This window comes from Callithrix jacchus, chromosome 10, assembly GCF_049354715.1.
Source record: "Callithrix jacchus isolate 240 chromosome 10, calJac240_pri, whole genome shotgun sequence".
Lineage (NCBI taxonomy): Eukaryota > Metazoa > Chordata > Mammalia > Primates > Cebidae > Callithrix > Callithrix jacchus.
In genome coordinates this window covers 77,700,422-77,720,570 of record NC_133511.1, presented here as the reverse complement: position 1 = coordinate 77,720,570, position 20,149 = coordinate 77,700,422, and the positions used below count along the sequence as shown (strand labels likewise).

Sequence of the window (20,149 nt, the reverse complement as noted above, 5' to 3'; positions counted from 1 at the left end):
TGAAAAAAAAATGTTAAGGTTACTTAACACTTTTTAAACATTGTTTATTTCCTATTAGAGTGGCCTGTAGGGCAAGAACAACAGACTGCAGAGTCAAAAGATCTAGACTAGAATCCTTAGGTCAAAGTGGCTACTTTTCATCTAGCTGTGTAATCCTACACAAATCACTTAACTTATATCTCACTCTCTGGGTCCTAAAAGTAAATATAAAATATATCCTCCACACAGTTTTTCTTTTTCTATCGCCCAGGCTGGAATGAAGTGTGATCTTTTTGGCTCACTGCAGCCTCCACCTCCTGTGTTCAAGCAATTCTCCTGCCTCAGCCTCCCAAGTAGCTGGAATTACACGTGCATGCCACCACTCCCAGCTAATTTTTGTATTTTTAGAAGAGATGGTATTTTGCCACATTGGCCAGGCTGGTGTTGAACTCCTGACCTCAAATGGTTTGCCTGCCTTGGCCTCCCAAAGTGCTGGGATTACAGACGTGAGCCACCATGCTCAGCCATCCACGTAGTTTTTCTATCAAAGGGAAGAACTTCTTGAAAATGCTCTATATATTCATACTATACAAAAGGAAGGTATTATCATAGAACTATCAGTTACTATTCTTAAAATACATTTAAGAAATATGCAATTCTTGTATATAGTGAAATTTATATACAAAAATTTTAATATTTAAATTTTCAAAAGATTATCTTTCGGGAGTATGGGTAAGAGGAATTTCATCAGATTAGGAAAATCTGCAAAGATCTTTTGTTTTCTGACTGCCTAGGCTTCTCATAAGGTTTAAAAACCTGCACGGAAAGAACAACTTACGTAGATACACAACTTAGAGACATACCTGATACTTTAGGTGGTATTATTCCTTCATTTAACAAATGAAAGAAGAAGAAAAAGAAAGACCAGGAAGGTTAAACAACTAAGGTAAAGTCAAACAACTGAGTTTTCTGATTCCCAAACTACTCTCCTTTCCACCAGACCAGTTACTATACAAAAATCCCTTTCTCAAAGAGCCTACCAAAATTATAACTAGCATCATGTTAACATTATTACCAGTTTTCCCTATATAAATCACAAACTCTGAGGATACTCTTTCTATTTATCTCCCTCCTATTAGTACCTAACAAAACCTTAAATATATAATACATAAAGGATGCTGAATTAAGCTTAATAAAATCCAGTATTAAGCACATGAAAAAATGCTCTACATTATGTCATTAGGAAAATGCAAATTAAAAGCACAAACAGATACCACCAGTACATACCTATAAAATGGTTAAATAAGCAGAACTTAAAAAAAAAAAATCCCTGACCTTGCTAAGTAATAACAAAGATGCAGAACAACCAGAATTGTTGTCTAGGATGCACAACGGTACAGCCATTTCAGAGAAGAGTTTGACCATTTTTACAAAGTTAAACATACACTTACCATATGAAGACATATGTCCACCCCAAAACTAGCATACAAATATTTATAGTAGCTTTATTCAGAATCGCCAAAAACTGGAAATAACCCAAATGTCTATCAGCTGGTTAACGGATAAACAAATTGTGGCATTCAGCAACAAAAAGAAATAGACTACTTACAGAAGCAACAACATAAATGAATCTCAAATGCTTTATGCTAGGTGAAAAAATTCCTACCCAAAAAGATACCATACTACATGATTCCATGTACATGAAATTCTGGAAAAGGATAAATATGAGGACAGAAAACAGATCAGTGGTTGCCAGAGCCTGGAGGTAGAGGAAGGGAATTGATTACAAGAGACAACTGAGAACTTTTCTGAGATGACAGATATATTCTACATCAGGACTTACGGTAGTGGCTGTACAACTAACTGTATGTCAAGACTTATAAAACTGTATACCTTAAAAGGATGAGTTTTTCTATATGTAAATAATACCTCAGTAACACTGATTTAGAAAACAAAAAAAAAAAAGGTCTCACTTATGCCCTTTCATTACCTGAAACCCTAAGTAATTTACTGAGTTTCGATGGCCTTAATAGTTTTTCTCACTTAAAAAATGGAGGGGATATAACATTAGTATTTAACCGTTACCACTGGAGGGTGTCCAGGTAACTTGATGTTTTGAACAAAGAATTGGACAAAATGAACAAACAAAGCAAGGAAAAAACAAAGCAACAAGAGCAGAGATTTTTTTTAAAACAAAAGTACACTCTACAGGGTGGGAGGTACACCAGCAGCAGCTCAAGGTCCTGGATACAGAATCTTCTTGGGTCCAAATATCCCCTAAAGGTTTCCCATTGGCTACTTGGTATTCACCTCATGTAAATGAAGTGGGGCCCAATCAGAGGTTGAGGCGAAGTCATAAAGGTCACACTCCTATGCAAACATCTGATTGGTTGTGGAAAGCAACCAACCAGAGGCTGAAGTGAAGTTACAAAGTTACACTCCTATGCAAACGTGTGATTGGTTGCTTTCTGCAACTAACCTTACCATCTGCCAGGCAGAAAAGGTAGGGTTCTGAAAAGGAAGTAACCTCTGGCTCTTTAGTTACTTAGGCATGGAAAGTGAAGGTTTTCCTTTCAGTTTAGTTCTAAGAAGTCATTGTGAAACAGCCTTAGGTTCCCTGACTCCAGACCCTATTCTCCTGCCTCATAACTACTACCTCCCTTCCAGTGTTAAAATCGTGTTACTCAATTGTAGAAACATTTTTGTGTCATGTCTATTTTTCTCAGAACTCTTAAAATTATATTTGTGTTGTGTTAATGGTAAATAACTAAAGTTAAATAAGTATTTCAAGTCATATGAATTTAAAATGTCAAAATTAAAGCAGTATTTTTCAGATATCTTCTAATAAGGCGTGGTTGTTAGATATATAATTTTTTCACCAATTCTCTTTTGTTAACACAAAGTACTACAGACATAAAATAATAGAATATATAAACTGGTGTAAACTTAAAGGCAGTACAGGTAAAATACCTAATCACATAACAGGACAGATACTGTAAAATGAAAAAAATGTATATAAATTCATTCATAGCTTATTTATATTTACTAAAGCAACATGTTGCATCTTTTAGGAGATGATGAGTCATACAAAAATTCTACTTATTAATGCAACCTGGAACTAGGTTTGTAATCCAGAGCTTCTCTTGATTAAATATTTTGTTTTTATTAAATATTATTTGGAGCACTGTGGATAGCCTTAGGAAGATTCCATTAATTCTCAAATTAAAGACATTCCTTACGGTGTTCTCAGTTACTGCACTGTGACTGCCACCCACAGTCATCACTGCCTAGCACAGTGCCACCTTTAGCTTGTAGAGCTTCAGTCAAGATGGGAAGTAAATAGGGAACTTCTCTACACTGCAGTTCCTACCAAACCAAATGCCCACAGAAAAGCCAGTGGTAAAGCATGCAGAAAGCAACTAGCTACAAAAGCCACTCACAAGAATGTGTTGGATACTAGAAAAGTTAAGAAACCACATCATTATAAGCCTTGTACTGTGGCTCTCAGTGAATATCAGAAGTTATCAAACACACATTGAACTTCTCACTTGGCAACTTCCTTTCTACCATCAGTTGAGAGAACTTCAAAACAAATCTACACTCCCAGAGTGCAGTCCCTAACATGTTTCTAAAGGCAAGTGAGGCCTACCTGGCTAGCCTATTTGAAGACACTACCAACCTTTGTGTTATTCGTATCAAACGTGTAACAATTATGCCAAAGGACACCCTGCCAAAAAGACCCTATGTACAGAAAAAGTGCTAAGATGTATTATGAAAGGAAACATGCTAAGATGTATTATGAAAGGAAACATTTTATTCTTAAAAAACAAAAAAATGCCTAATTATATGACTGTAAATGGGAAAAAAAATGGATGAGACAATAAGGTAGTAGCAAGTTTTTTGCCCATTTTGATTTGCACGTAAATTTTTAGTATTGACGTCAGGGACAAAATACATTCATGCAAGTAAAAAAATGTTTCCATGAAAAAGTTTCAGCAACTAAACTTTATAACAATTATATAAAAAAAAAAATCTGTTGACTTTTTCTGAGAAAAAAAATATATTTCTTGCCCCCTAATGTCTACACAGTAAAAATCTAAAACTCTTTCTAGGCACACAAAGTCTGAAATTTTTAGACACAACCTGCCAGAACCAAGCGCCCCATGCATCTACACTAAATTTTTTGCCACTTTCTAAAATGCACTGCAAACACTCTTGTTTTGAACACTCTTCCTCCTTCTCTACATAATAATAATCAAGTCAGCCTTTGTGATTACATTCTCAACAAATCCCCTAGAGAAAGCTGGCTGCTCCACCTCTATGATCCTACTTTATTTCCACATTATACATTTGTCTGGTCACCTGTTTGTCTCTTTCATTAAACTACACTAGGATCTAGAACTAGGCCAGATTCCTTATTCATCTTCGACTCCCTCGTAGTAGTTCTTGACAGCTACTAACTTAATGTTTAACTGAATGAATTCCACAAAATCAGGAGTCATGGAAATCCATACTAAAAAAAAAAAAAAAAAAACTAAAGTGTATTTATGACTAAATACAAGTATTTAAAACAATAAAGGTATTTATAGTAAACAAGAATGCTTTGTTATACTAAAAAATTTCACTGAGGTTGTAAATGAGGTTCATGATTTCCCTTAAGTTAAACATAATCTTACCAAAGGTATCAGATTAACATCTTTATTTTTTTTTTTTAATTATGTCAGCCTTTAATTTTTCTCTACTAGAAAGTCACTTTATTTAATATAAGCATATTACACTAATATCTGAAAATTATTAGTGTAGAAGCTGTTCACTACACAGCATCAAATCTAAAGCATCATCACAGTACCACTGACAGCAACAGTCTCTTCCATTCATGTCAACTAGTTTTACACCAGAGCTACAGAAAATCAGAATTATCAAACATACCAAAATCTCCCAGACACCATGACTTAACATGGATCCTGCTTTAAAATAACATTTCACACTGAATCCTAATAAACAAGAAATGTATTAATCTAGTGAATCATTTTGACAACCACCTATATAAACCAAACTAATTCTTCTCAGGACCTCATTAGCTTAACTCAAAATTTCTTTAATACTTTCTCTTTGTTATGTGTTCCAATTTTCAAAGCTGTAACAATAGGTCTTACTTGATCATGTAAGAGAACCTATCAAATCTAACAATCATTTAGGATTAGTACTATACACATTAAAGTGTGTAGCTGACAGGCTGTAATCAGAACTATAACTTCAAATGACTTGCATAACTAAAATATAATTTCATTTTCATTTAATGCACAAATGTTTATTGAGCAACAAAAATGCTCAGCACGTTGTGATAGACCCTGGGGAGGATATAAAAATAAAGGTAAGGCCGGGCGCCGTGGCTCAAGCCTGTAATCCCAGCACTTTGGGAGGTCGAGGCGGGTGGATCACGAGGTCAACAGATTGAGATCATCCTGGTCAACATGGTGAAACCCTGTCTCTGCTAAAAAAAATTAGCTGGGCATGGTGGCACGTAACTGTAATCCCAGCTCCTCAGGAGGCTGATGCAGGAGAATTGCCTGAACCCAGGAGGCGGAGGTTGCGGTGAGCAGAGATCGTGCCATTGCACTCCAGCCTGGGGAACAAGAGCGAAACTCCGTCTCAAAAAAAAAAAAAAGAAGGTAATAATAATAATCATGGTAGTAACAGTAGGTGGAAATAGCTAACATCTATTGATAGCTTATTACATGCATGACACATTACATGTATTAACTCAATTAACCTTCCCAACAATGCTAGGAGGTAGTTAGAATTATCCTTAATTAACTAAGGTACTGACAGGTTAAGGAATTTGGCCAATGTCAGACAGTTGGTATTTGAACCTAGGGACTCCAGCTGTGGTGTCCTGACTCTGAGGAATAATAAACTTATAATAAAGAAACAGAATTTTTCAAATGCCAAAAGTGCTGTAGGATTTTAGAGTTAGGAATATGTAATCAGGTTGAGAGAGGAGATTTTTCAGGCTGGATTTTGCTGGTTGGATAGGATTTTAAGAGCATGTTTTAAAGAACATCAAAACTTGAGACATCTATGTCAGTAATTTTTATAAAAACTGCAATCTCTCAACAGCAGGTTATATCAATAACAGTTTTGTATAAATTAAAACATCCATATACATGGATACTTTATGTATGCATGTTTCAGTTTAGTTTCATTAAATGAAAAAAGAGGGCAATTACTTCCACACCTAGGGACAAAGTAAATGGAAGAATGCAGTAGGGTAGAGAGAACACATATATTTACTCACACTACACCTACATCCATTCCTTATTACACTATACCAGTAAAAACCAGGTTCAGGAAAAAAACATATTCTTTAAGAATGTTGACGTGAAAGATCACATCATTTTTTGTCGATCATCTGCCATCACTGCCAAGCACAATCATTTTGCCAAAGACATTTTCACAACGGAAAATGTCTGTCTGTGATTTTAAGCCAGCAATACCTGGAAAGAGCACTTAAAAATCTGTGTCATAACCCTCATAATAGAATATGCCTCTGCATATGCCACCTAAACATGCTGCCTAAACTCAAGAAAGTCCTTAGCACCAAAGAATTTGTTGTAAAAGTGGATGTCTTTTGGAAATTTAATTTACAATAGATATTTAAATATATACTTAATGCTATGATTTTTACAACCCCTGTTTTTGATACAATCTTTTCTACCTTGGGCTACCACCATACCCTACCATTCTGGAGACGCAGGAACTCCTCTTTTCCATTTGGAAAAAAAAATTACAGTATCTGGGCAGTAGGACACAAAAAATTTATATGGCTAATCCATAAACCGGAAGATAGAAGAGCTGCAGGAATCCTAACTACTCAAACAGTAATTTTCACATAAAAAACAAAGTCCACCCATTTAAAACTCCTTAAAAACTGTAGGACAAAAAGAAATACTTCATAGTATTCACTCAGGGCAAGGGCACAGAAATGACACATGAACATATAATAGCATATTTGGGGAATGGCAACTAATGCAGTGGAATGTGGTTTGAACAAAACTGGCTTCAGACAAAAACATTAAGAATCTCTGGTTAAAGAAGACAGACTGAATATAAGGATTTAGCTCTAATGCCTCCCAGTAAAGAAATTTTGGAAAGACTATTAACCCCAAAGAAACAGAAACACAATTTTAAAAGCTAGAAAACAGAGTAAGTGGCAATGACAATCACTCCTGGGAAGGCTGAATTCCACGTTAGCCAAGAGGAAACCAAAAACACCTAGTTTACATCACATTGACATTTAGTACACCAAAAGACCTCAAAACTCCCTGGAGCAGTAGTTTATTCCAGGGTTGGGGCAAAAAAAACATAAGATGGGCTGAGGCATTATGTGGTGTCAGAAAGTAACGAAGTGAGTGCTCAAAAAGCAAGGATGAGCACAGAAGCCAAACAGAATGAGCACTCCCTGGCCAAAACTGGAACAGTTTGATCAACAAAATAAATGACATAGAATTGGATTATAATCTAAAGAATAAATATCCACAAATCCATACTCATATAAATAAATAAATAAACAGGAGGGAGGGACAAATTCTCCTCACAGAATTCCAACTAATAAATATAGAAATAATGAGAGAAATAGAAAATCATTATTATTAAGCCACAGTAATAATTGCTGCAGACAAGACCGCAGATGGATGACAAAATTAGTAGGCAGAAATTTAGGGCGAACAGGATACCTCTGGGTCTCAAACCCTTTGATTTTTAAAAGCTATTTTCTTAATTTTTAAAGTTTTACCTGCCTGGTTGAGTAACTTTAAATCAAAGTATTTAACAATTATTAAAGGGAAAAACAATAAATTCACAGTGGAGAAACCTAGCAGACATCCCCTTACCCAAGTGATCAAGGTTATCACCAGTAGTACATATCAGCATCATGGCACCCCCAACATAATGAACTGAGAGAAACACATCCCATCTAGTGATATCCTCCTTTTTAATTCATAACCTCAATCTATGCATGAGAGAGCATCCGGAAACACAAATGAGGAGTCATTCCATGAAATTACTGACCAGTACAAGTGTCAAGATCATGAAAAAGAAGACTGAAAAATTATCACAGACAAAAGAAAACTAAGGAGATACAACTAAATGTAATGTGGTATCCTCAATTTGGATCTTGAAATAAAAATCTTCAGTGGAAAACTGGTAAAATCTGAATAAATTCTGTAGAGTAGTTAATAATATTATACGAAGGTTAACTTCTTTTGATCATTGTTCTATGGTTATATAAGATGTTAACATAAAAAGAAGCTGAGTGAAGGGTATACGGAATTTATACTCTTTCTGCAATTCTTGCGTAAACACATTAAAATAAACAAACAAAAAATAAACTAGGGGGCTCAGGAACTGGAAGTCTCAGACACTCTGGAAGGGAGAGTGGAGTCCAAACTAGACTTCTTCTTCTACCCTTCAACCCCTTCTGATAAAAGAGTAAACAATTTCTGAAGAGCATATAACAGCATATATCTAGACTAGAGGACAACATGCTCAATTGAATTTGAAGGATGCCATAATGAAAACTGGGGAATTAGGTTAATCTGCATGCTTAAAGATGAATCCCATGTCCCCTTTTCCTACTCAGCTCTCAAGCTTGTTCTCTCCTGGCAAAAGATGAGAAACTTTCTGGGAAAACAATCCAGCATAAGAGAAAAGATGTCACTGGATGCCCTGGTCTAAATGCCTGTATTTCCCCACCCCAAAATTCACATGTTGAACCCTACTTACAATATGATGATATTAGGAAGTAGGGTCTTTGGCTGGTGACGGGAGCAAGAGGACAGAGCCCTCATAAATGAGATTAGCGCCCTTATAAAAGAGGCCCTAGAGAGCTGCCTTGTCTCCTTCCACCATGTGAGGACACAGTAAGATGGTGCTGCACTGTGAACCAGGAAGCAGACCTTCATCAGACACCAAACCTGCCAGCACCTTTAACCTGGACTTCCCAGCCTCACTCACAGTAACTGTGAGAAATAAATTCCTGTGGATTATAAGCCACCCAGTTTATGGTATTTTGTTATAGCAGCCCAAACAGACAAAGACTGGCAGTCTGCAAGGAAATGATCCAGATTTACCCGGAAAACCATAATCACCGAAAAGGAGAGCTTCCTTTCAGCTGAAGGCCTGTCTCTTAAAACAAGCGCAGACTTCCAAGGATCATGAGACATCTAAGGAAAGCAACAAATATGAAAGATAAAGACCAAAGCAAACAAACAGAAAAAGGAAATTTGGAAGAAAGAAAGAATATTTTAAAAAACCACCAATATTTCCTTAGAGAAAACTGCATCCATAAAACAAATACGGGATATTATTTTTCAGAAAAAAGGAGTGGAAACTACATATATTATAGCAAAAATAAGGACTTGGGAGAAGAACTGGAAGACAAAGTGGAGAAAAATCTCCCAGAAAGCAAAGAAAAAAATGGAAAGAAATGGAAAATAGATGAAAATGGACAAGAAAATTAGAGAAATCCATCAGAGAACCCAATATCTAACAATACGAATTCAAAAGAGAGAAAAAAATGAGAGAGAGAAAATCAAAGAAATTAAGGAAAACGTCCAGAATTTATGAGATAAATTCCAGATTAAACAGGAGGAGAAGAATGGATTTTAAAACACACACACATATCTAACTACGTAATACAAGAATTTCAGAACTCTAGGGACAAAGATTCTCTTGCTTGCAAAAAGAAAAAAAAGAAACTTTCAAAATAGTTGAAAAGGATCTTCTAAGCATCTGATCTCAACATCAACACAGAAAAATAAGAGACAAGTAGAGCAATGCCTTCAAAATTCTGACAAAAAATTATTTCTGACTCATAGTTCTCTGCCCAGCCAAACTATCAATAAAACAAGAGGGGAGAAAAAACATTTACAGTCATGCATAGTCCTGAAAAAGTTCTATACCATCCAGAAAACTACTGAAAGTGGCCCTTCGAAATGAAAAAGTAAACAAAGACAGCCAAAGATCTCGGCTCAGTGTAACCTCCGCCTCCCGGGTTCAAGCAGTTCTCCTGCCTCAGCCTCCCGAGTAGCTAGGACTATAGGCGCCCGCTGCCACGCCCAGCTAATTTTTTGTATTTTCGTAAAGACGGAATTTCACCATGTTGCCCAGGCTGGTCACGAACTCCTGAGCTCAGAAAATCTGCCCGCCGCAGCCTTCCAAAGTACTGGGATTAAAGGCAGAGTTAATAATTTTTAACAATTTTGCTTTGCCTAGTTTTCTGTGTACTTGTTAAATTAGCCAAGTGGTTACACACAGAGAACGAGAGGCTCCAAAACAGGACAGAACTGAGAGAATCATTAAGATGACAGTACAGCAAGTCCAAGACAATAGCTGCACAAAATTTCTAGGTTTAACAAGGTCAAATTGAAGCAGATCAGAAGGTCCTGAAGAAGTGCTTCTTACGAAGTCAAAGTTAGTAGGTTTGAAGATAAGCCACTTACACACTTAATCAGGGTTTCTCAACAACAGCCCTATAGACATTGAGGGTGTTTTGTAATTCTTTGATATGGGAGGCTGTCTTGGGCAGTGTAGAATATTTGGCAGCATACCTGGCTTCTACCCACTAGATGTCAGTACCACATACTGGCAACTCGCACTCTCCTCCACTCCCCCAACATTGCAAAATGTCCTCCGGTGAGAAAATGGCCCCCAACTAGTAACCACTTGGCTAATTTAATAAGTATACAGAAAACTAAGCAAAGCAAAATTGTTAAAAATTACTAACTCTGCCTGTAATCCCAGTACTTTGGAAGGCTGCGGCGGGCAGATTTCCTGAGCTCAGGAGTTCGTGACCAGCCTGGCAACACGGTGAAATCCCGTCTCTACGAAAATACAAAAAATTAGCTGGGCATGGCGGCGGGCGCCTATAGTTCTAGCTACTCGGGAGGCTGAGGCAGGAGAACTGCTTGAACCCGGGAGGCGGAGGTTACAGTGAGCCGAGATCGCGCCACTGCACTCCGGCCTGGGTGAAAGAGAGAGACTCCATCTCAAAAGAAAAAAAAATTACTAACTCTGGCCTGGCTAACACGGTGAAACCCCGTTTCTACTAAAAATACAATTAGCTGGGCGCGGTAGCGCATGTCCGCAATCTCCGCTACTTCGGAGGTCAGCGGGAAAATCAACCCGGAAGAGAGAGGTTGCAGTCAGCCGAGATGGCGCCACTGCCCTCCAGCCTGGGCGACAGAGCAAGATTCCGTCTCTAAGGAAAAAAAAAAAAACTCTAACCTGGCTAACACGGCGAAACCCCGTTTCTACTAAAAATGCAAAAAATTAGCTGGGCGGGCAGCGTGTGTCTGTAATGTCCGCTACTCTGGAGGCTGAGGCAGGAAAATAAACCCGGAAAAGGGAGGTTGCAGTGAGCAGAGATGCTGCCACCGCACGCCAGCCTGGGTGACAGAACAAGATTGTCTCAAAAGAAAAAAAAAAAATTACTAACTCTGGCCTGGCTAACACGGTGAAACCCCGTTTCTACTAAAAATACAAAAAATTAGCTGGGCGTGGTGGTGCAGGTCTACTAGCGGGGTGTAATGCCCAGTACTCAGAGGCTGAGGCTGGAGAATCGAAACCGAAAGACGAAGGTTTCAGTGAGCCAAGATGGCGCCACTTGCACTCCAGCCTGGGCAACAGAGCGAGTCTGTCTCAAAAGAAAAAAAAGACAATTACTACCTCTGGCCTGGCTAACACGGTGAAACCCCATTTCTACTAAAAATACAAAAAATTAGCTGGGCGCGGTAGCGCGTGTCTGTAATCGCCGCTACTCCGGAGGCTGAGGCAGGAAAATCAACCCAGAAGAGGGAGGTTGCAGTGAGCCGAGATGGCACCACTGCACGCCAGCCTGGGCGACAGAACAAGATTCCGTCTCAAAAGAAAAAAAAATTACTAACTCTGACCTGGCTAACACAGTGAACCCCCATTTCTACTAAAAATACAAAAAATTAGCTGGGCGTGGTGGTGCAGGTCTATCAACGGGGTGTAATGCCCAGTACTCAGAGGCTGAGGTTGGAGAATCGAAACCGAAAGATGGAGGTTTCAGTGAGCCAAGATGGCGCCACTGCACTCCAGCCTGGGCAACAGAGCGAGTCTGTCTCAAAAGAAAAAAAAATTACTAACTCTGGCCTGGCTAACATGGTGAAACCACGTTTCTACTAAAAAATACAAAAAATTAGCTGGGTGTGGTGGTATGCGCCTGTAATCCCAGCTACTCAGGAGGCTCAGGCAGGAAAATCGCTTGAACCTGCAAGGCAGAGGTTGCAGTGAGCCAAGATCATGCTACTGCACTCCAGCTTGGACAACAAGAGCCAAACTCCCTCTCAAAAAAAAAAATTATATATATATATATATATATTACTAACTCTGAGAAAACACAATGTGGTATAGGAAAGGTAAATAACAAAGTAAAGTACATGGAGTCATTATAAATTCTGAAATACTGATGTATCCAAACAACTTAGAGTATGAAAATATTGGGAGCACCAGGCAGGGTAAAATGTGTGTTTGTGTATGGTTGGGGATAGTGATAAACCTTTATTTTTATTTAAAATGAAAAATACCTTAAACTGAAATATCAAGAAGGCACACTATAAAAACACTAGTTTCAATTATGGAAGTAAATATCACAAGAATTAGTTGAAAGCAATTGCCTCTAGGCAGCCCGAAAAGAGAGGAAATTTGCAGAGACCTACTATTTTTGTAAATACAGTCATATGCCACATAAAGACATTTTGGTCAACAAGGAATCACAAATATGACAGTGGTCCCATAAGATTATAATACCATATTTTTACTGTACTTTCCGTATGTTTGGACACACAAAAACTTAGGATGTATTACAACTGCCTACAGTATTCAGTACACATGCTACACAGGTCTCTAGCCTAGGAGCAATAGGCTATGCCATATAGCCTAGGTGTGTAGCAAGCTAAACCATCTAGGTTTGTGCAAGCACACTGTATCATGTTCAAATTATGTCTAATGATACATTTCTCAGAACAGATCCTTATCTTTAAGTGACATGTGACCTTAGTTCTGCAGAGCTTAATATTTAACTCTTATGTGCATGTATTAAATATAACTTGGATAAAAATTAAAAAAATCAACTGAGTCCCTGTTATCAAGGACTTTCCTACTGGTTAAAGCCACCTTGATTTAGAATCAAACAGCCATATGTAACTTTGAGCAAGTTACTTTACTTCTTTAAGCCTAGTGTCTTCATGTATAAAATGGATAATGAAGAATAATAGCTAATACTATCAAACTGTCAAATGACATAATGTATGTAAACTGGTTAGCATAATGTCTGGCACATACTGTTTACAAATAGTACCTATCATTCAAATTGCAATCAGAGGGTAATAATTATAAACTGTAAAAAAAGTAAATCTTAATCTCATATGTTTTGGAAAGTAACCCTGGCAATTGTCGGAAGGATGATTAAAAAAAGAAAGGCCTTGGAAGCTGAGTGACCAATTAGAAGGGCCACAATGGAGAAAATACAATAATTAGACAAATGCAGAGCCACGGAGAGAAAGATAAGGATACAGAGACCTTTTCCAAGTGGTGAACTACATGTAAGAAAAAGGAAAAGGGAGGAGTCAAAAACTGTTCTGACTTAAGCAAATAAATAGATGGTGATAACATTAACTGAAACAGGAGAACACCAAGAACTGGGTTGCAAGAAGGAAAGGAGAAATAAGCTTGATATTACTATTTTTAATTTGTGAGTCCTATATTACAACCAAGTAGAGATATCTAGCATGCAAGTGGAAATCTGAATCTAGAAGAGGTCAGGGTTGGAGATATAAATGTGTAAATCACAATCAAAGGTTGAAGCTATACCAGCGGATCAGATTACTTGAGGCAAATATACAGAGCAAGAGGAGAGGAGAAATATAAAAACTGTGAGCACAAAAAAATAACAACACTATGGAAATACCTCCAAAACTACAATCAGATCATCTAAATTTCTGTTTTTGAAAATAATGTTGCAATACCACTGATTTTATAATGGAAACAAGAAAAAAAATAATAATGTACATACTCATTGTTTAAATATGAAAGAAATCTAAATATATCCCAATAATCCAGACATTCAGAAACAACTCAATATTTTAATGTATTCCTGCTCATCTTTCAATGCATATAACCCTAAATTGTTCATTATTTCTTTGACAAAATTAGAATTCTATGCAACTCTGAATTCACCTTTGCTTTCACTTCATTAAATGAGTGAAATATCTAAAATACTGACTTTTATTAGACACTCCAGTTTGTTTAAAACACTGATGGGTATAACTTGGCAAACTTGTCTCTTACTGGACAGAGAGAGCCAACATCTGAAATTTAAGAAAAAGCCTCATTTTAAAAGAATCACTAACATCAAGAATAACAATTGTAGCACATTTCCTCAAGTAATTTAATTAGGAGAAATAAAATTAAAAGAACATGCATTTGATATGTTCCATAATAGATACTGATAAATGGATTGTATAAGAAGTTAGACAACAGAAGTAAAAAACAAGTTGTTTTTGCTATCAGTGTGTCCTATATGTACCATGAGGTTACAGTAGAATTCAAATGAGTTAATATAAAGCACAACCAACAGTATCTGGGTATATACATAGATGCTCAAAAAATACTGGTTATTACTATCATCACCATCATTAGATGCCAAAAGTGGTTCCAGACAGAAGCAGTAATTGCATGAGAGGACAAAAAAAAACCTCAGAGACAAAGAATTTATATTTCTACTGTTTTTCTTTCATTTTTTCCATTTCCTCTAGATTTAGAGTCCATGAGCACTACTTTACTGCAGTTTAAATATTACTTTTAATGCATCAGTAAATATGAATCTTATCCTTGATTATACTATAAGATACTTGAGAGAAGAACAAATTTTTCTATTCTAAGTTTTCTCTATTTGGCAGAATACAGTAATATAAAAAGTGAGTGCTCAATGACTGTTAATGACATAAATCCTTATAAGAAAACAGAATAACAAAACAGCAACCAAACAATAATTAAAATTGGGATATTAAAAGAGACCTCAAAACCAAAATCAATATACTACAATTCAAAGACAAAGAGCAGAATGAAACAAGTGAAAAGCTTTGTTCTTCACCATAATGAACAGATACTACTCTCGTTGCTCTTTCTGGGTACAACAATTTAGGAGGAATACTAAAAACCCTGGATTATGTCCAAAAGAGAGCATCTAAGAAACAATTAAAGAACTGAGGATGCTCAGACTTAGAACAGAAAAGGTTAGTTCTCTTGCTTCCCTCTCCCATCTTCAATGATGAGAAAAGCTTTAAGATTTCTGTAAGGCAGCTATCAAAAAATGGCAACTATAGAGATCTAGACTTCTCTCAACTCAAAAACTTAAAAATAACATCTCTTCTAAGACAAAGATGTTATCAAAGATTACTCATTAAAGTATGTATTAAAGAAAAATTGGAAAATAGCTTGCCAATGATGCTGTGGAAAGTCTCCAAGGACAAGATAATTAGTTTGAATGCTAAGTTTGCTTACAACCCTGTGACCACATAAATGAATTTTTACTGAATATCTGTTCCAGGACATTGTCCTAAACCTAGAATACAAAATCTACAAAAACAAAAAGCAAAGAAAGAGAAACACACAAAATCAAAATCTCTGCTGTAAAGGAATTCACAACAAATAATATATAAAATATAGATTACAGTTTCAGATCATAATAGATGTCGCTAAGCACCATCTATTAATTGCCAAATGAGTTCTACTCATACATAATAGTCTTCTAAGAGGGAGTAATCTCTAAGGTTAAAATGGTCAGAAAAGGCTATTTAGAATAAATGAGATATGATGTGCTTATGGAAAAATGTGTATGAATGTTTGAACAGGAAGAAGGGGGGAGCACAAATAGAAGTGAAATACAAGTTAGAGAGAAACCTGTTTGACTACATTAAAAACCTGTTTCATGGGAGAAGAGATAAGCTGGGAGAACAGGTTGTGGCCAGAATCAATTGTACTGAGCCTTGAAGACCAAGCTAAGTAATTTCAAATTTATCCTGCACACAGCCTCTGCAGCAACTATTCATCTCTGCTGCTGTAGCCATAAAAAATACTAAATAAATGGCACAGCTGGTCCAAGACTAAAATTTGAATTGCATATTATTTTCATGTGTCACAGACTATTATCATTCTTTTGATGTTTTTCTTCAACAATTTGAAAATGTAAAATTCACTTTTAACTCATGGGCCATATAAAAACAGGCCGTGAACTGATCGGGACCACAGACCATGATTTGCTAATGCCTGTACTACATACACTAAGCTATCTTCTTCAAGAGTCTTCTAGAGGTACATTTGTCCTTGAATTTCAGGGACCAGAATAACACATGATTCACTGAACAACTATACACACCAACATATGCGCACACACATGCTCACATCTTACCAAGATCTAAATCTAGTAGGGGTCAGAGCTTCCCTAAATAAAGGTCCTCAAAAAAAAAAAATCTTTAGATTATTGATAACAAGCCATTAAAATAAATGCAAGATTTTTTTATTTTCCCACTTATCTTCACATGATATATGTCCTTAGCGAGTTAAAAACTATTCTTACAGATCCTCTAAATTACATTGAGAGCTCTGTAAAATAGAGTATGATCAAGGGAATAGTAGCAGAGGACGTGAGTTCTAGCACTAGCTCTGCTGTTTCTTTCAATCTTCTGGGCTTAATTCCCTCAACTGTAAAGTGGAGAGGTAACTTAAATGATTATGCTTTTTCTTACCTTTCCCATTGCATGATTCTGCTACTACTTAAAAGAACCTGTCTGGGAGCTTCAAGGATCACACAAAAGTGCTAATTAAGAATACAAAAAAAGAAGAGAAAGGTCTTGACTAAATGAGTGGGTAGATATGACAAACAGGTGGGAAAATGACCAGAAAAGTGGTGTATCACTAAATCAAGAAATTGTTTTTTTAAGAAACTATCAAACCTTGCAGAGAATTCAAAGCAGAAGAGGCAAGAAAAGAAAAAGCCAATGAATTTGGTTATTTAAAAGATAAACGGTGACTTTCACAAACAGTTTCCAGTAACCCAGAAGCAAATATAGAAGTGGAGGCAACCACTTTAATAAAGAATGAGTGTGGCCATCAAAGAAGAAAAAGCTAGCTGGCTAGCTACAAAAGGCAAGGACCACAAATCATGCTTCCAGGAATCATGAAAGGAACCAGGGAAAAAGAAGACTGAAGATGAGACTAAGGAATAGACAATAAAGGCATATGGTCCATGAAAAGTAGAAAGAAAGAAAAAAAAAAACCAGTTGCGATTAATTTAAAGCCTCAGAGAAGGGAGTTCAGCTTATAGGACAGATATTTAATCTTTAACTTCCATTGCAGTTATCACTTCTTACACAACAGATGTTTCTGCAGAACTCTATATCTATTACTTCCTCATGACTTCTATAAATCAAGTTATTAGGGAAATAAATCTAATACTGGGTTTTCTTAAAGCAGAGTTCTACCTATATAGTTTTCTAATATGTAGCTCTAAGAGGAAATACATATTTATACCTTTCTTATAGCACCTATCACTTTCTTCCTTGTATACGAGTTATGTGGTAAAGTACCTAGTCCCTAATTGGAGTACAACAAACACCAGTGTTCCCTTTCTTAGTAGCTCAAAAAGTTCCCAAGGCAAGAATTCTGATTAATTCATCTGTTTATCTGCTTTGCAGAGTTGGTGACGCTTGATGAACAAATACTGACACATAACTCTTTGCCTTTTACAAAAATCGTCCTTGCAAAACAACTATCAGTCCATCTGACAAACCTGGGAAAATACTTGTATCATACAGGTACATAACTCCAATAGTATCACCTTTGCATAGTGTCAGCTTGCTTAAGTAGCAAAGAATTGCTACAAAACAAGTAAAACAGACACAAAAATATTTAAGAATCTGTAATGATCACTCATAAATTTCAAGATCCCAAATAGCTAATTTCAATCCAACACTTGTCTCTATTTAAGGTATATGAGAAATAAAAATCCAAAGCCTTAGCCTGATGATCAGCCAGTTAAAAATACACGTTTGAATACGCCGAAGATATTTATAAAGCCAACAGAGATACTATTAATATGTTGAAATTCGCTGGCCAGTGCTGGATTCCACCCTTATTCTTCTACTACTATTCAGGAGAAGCCAAGTAGTCAAGGCTTCTCGTATCACTTGCTTTTAAGAATTTAAGAAGTCACTCAAATTGGCATACACAACCCAACCTCAAAAAAAAAAAAGAGTTCAGCTCTCCATATGGTAATGTTCGCCTATGTCCTTCCTTTACATGAATGTCTCAAGTACTACTTTTCCACGATCTTCGGTAGGTCCCATTTAGGCCAATAGTACTACCAAGTAACAGGAGTTGAAAAAAAGTCGTAACAGTTAAGTCTGCCCTCCCACAGATCTCACTTGGGTGTAGATTTCACAAGCGCTGAAAGCTATACGCTGCCACTGTCAAACCCAGAAGCAGCACCGTCACCCTGCCGTGCCCATTGGCAACTGTTCCAGAATGTTTTCTTTGAAATGATTTCTCTCTCTCTGCTCGACATGTTAAACAAGAACTTAAAAGGCCACCTCTCCCCTAAACCAGAACCTGATTCCTTCCCGTCCGCTCCTTTAGTCGTCCAGTCCCACAAACCCGAGGCGGGAGGTCCGCTCTCCAGCCCCTAGAGCCAGCGGGTCTCCCAACTGCTCACCGCACCTACCGTCCACCCCCCACCGCTTCACACCTCTTCCTTCCCCCATAGCAGAGCCTGCACCCCGGCTGGGCCCTCAGGCGGCCCCCCAGCCCAGGCCTGTGCTGCCTCGAGCGGCTGCAGGCCTCAGGCCTAACCTCCTCCGGGGCCCCTCACCTCTTTCGGGACCAGTTGGTTCTCCTCGCCGGGCACCATCGCTCAGGCTCCGGCCGCCTCCTCTCCGCCCTGCCGGGGGAGAGTGGAGGGTGGTAGCGACTAGCTAGCTCAGGAAAAAAACGAAGCAGCAGTCATCCTCTCCGCCGCCTGCGCTCCAGCAACCGCGAAGGCCTCAGCCTGGGCCTCAGACACCAGCGCGCAGACACGGACCCAGGACTCCACCACCGCCACGGCCGCCGCCGCCTCCGCCGCCGCCGCCACCGCCACCGCCGCCTTAGTCGTCGGCCCCTCCCCCAGCCCGCTGCAATCAATGGAAAAATGGCGGCGGCTGCTCTCGCGAGAATTCCGCTCGTCGGGCTCTGGGCCCGGCGCCTGCCGCCCGAGGCGGCCGGCGCTTGTCGCTCGCTTCTACTCATCTCGGCTCTTCCTTAGCCCCGGGAAGTACAGAATTGGCGGAACAGCCAAGCAAACGCTTTTCGTTGGAGGAGAGCTCGACTTTTCATCTCGGGACTCCCTCTGCCGGCCGGGGAAAGACCAGGCCCACTATCCTCCCTGCCTTCTCCGGCTCTCCCGACTCGCTGCTCAACAGGGAAAGACTCGAGCCGAAAGCCCCTTCTCTGGCCCTAGCAACTCATACCCTTCTGGCTTCCAGTTAGCAAACCGCGGACCTCATCCCCTCTTCAGATACCCCAGGCCTCGTCCTTGTAGAGACACCATCGCGGACCACCTCCCGGCCTCCGCCCTTAGACACGGCTCTGGCCCTTCCAGCCGGAATGGACCGCGTTTTATTTGCTCCTGTTCACTCTGCAGACGTCCTTTTCCCCTCACCCCACCCTCCTTCTCAAGGCTCGCCGGGTGGAGGGACCTCGGGCCATCTCCGGCTGGGGAAGCAACCAACCCTTCCCTTGTGAAGCGCTGTCTTCACCGCCCGCCCGCCGCAACTACATGGAAGAGTTGCTCCCCTGCCCCCTTCCAGGGAACTTCCTGATGGCCAAGTCTGAGACTGAGCTGGCCTCCAAGAGTAGAGCTGCAGTATGCTTCAACCTGAGATATCCGTTAGCAGTGTTTTTAGAGAACTTTAATCTTCTCTAGCAGGAAGCATGGTGCTTTGTATTGTACTAAACAAAGTTTGCAGTAGTCATTTTTCCAAATCCTACTTCCATTACGGTGACTCGGCGGGGCTCCTTCATGAAGACTTCTATGGATACAGTGATCTTG

At 38.6% G+C, this 20,149-nt stretch overlaps 1 protein-coding gene across 11 annotated transcripts in view; it reads right to left on the bottom strand.

Annotated features, from left to right (window-relative positions):
* Positions 1-19,876, bottom strand: part of USP47 (ubiquitin specific peptidase 47) — a 140,087-nt gene extending 120,211 nt beyond the window's left edge. For 10 of the 11 annotated variants that reach the window (XM_035265783.3, XM_017977912.5, XM_078340512.1 and 7 more), the window contains exon 1: positions 18,932-19,211. Coding sequence is in view for 3 of the 11 variants with exons in the window: in XM_009007669.4 (XP_009005917.1) it covers positions 18,932-18,970 (39 nt within the window). In the remaining 8 variants the exon portion in view is untranslated. Of the gene's footprint in view, positions 1-18,931; positions 19,212-19,568 lie in introns of those variants that run through there. The other variant, XM_078340513.1, reaches the window with a different exon arrangement.
* Between the last annotated feature and the right edge of the window lie 273 nt (positions 19,877-20,149).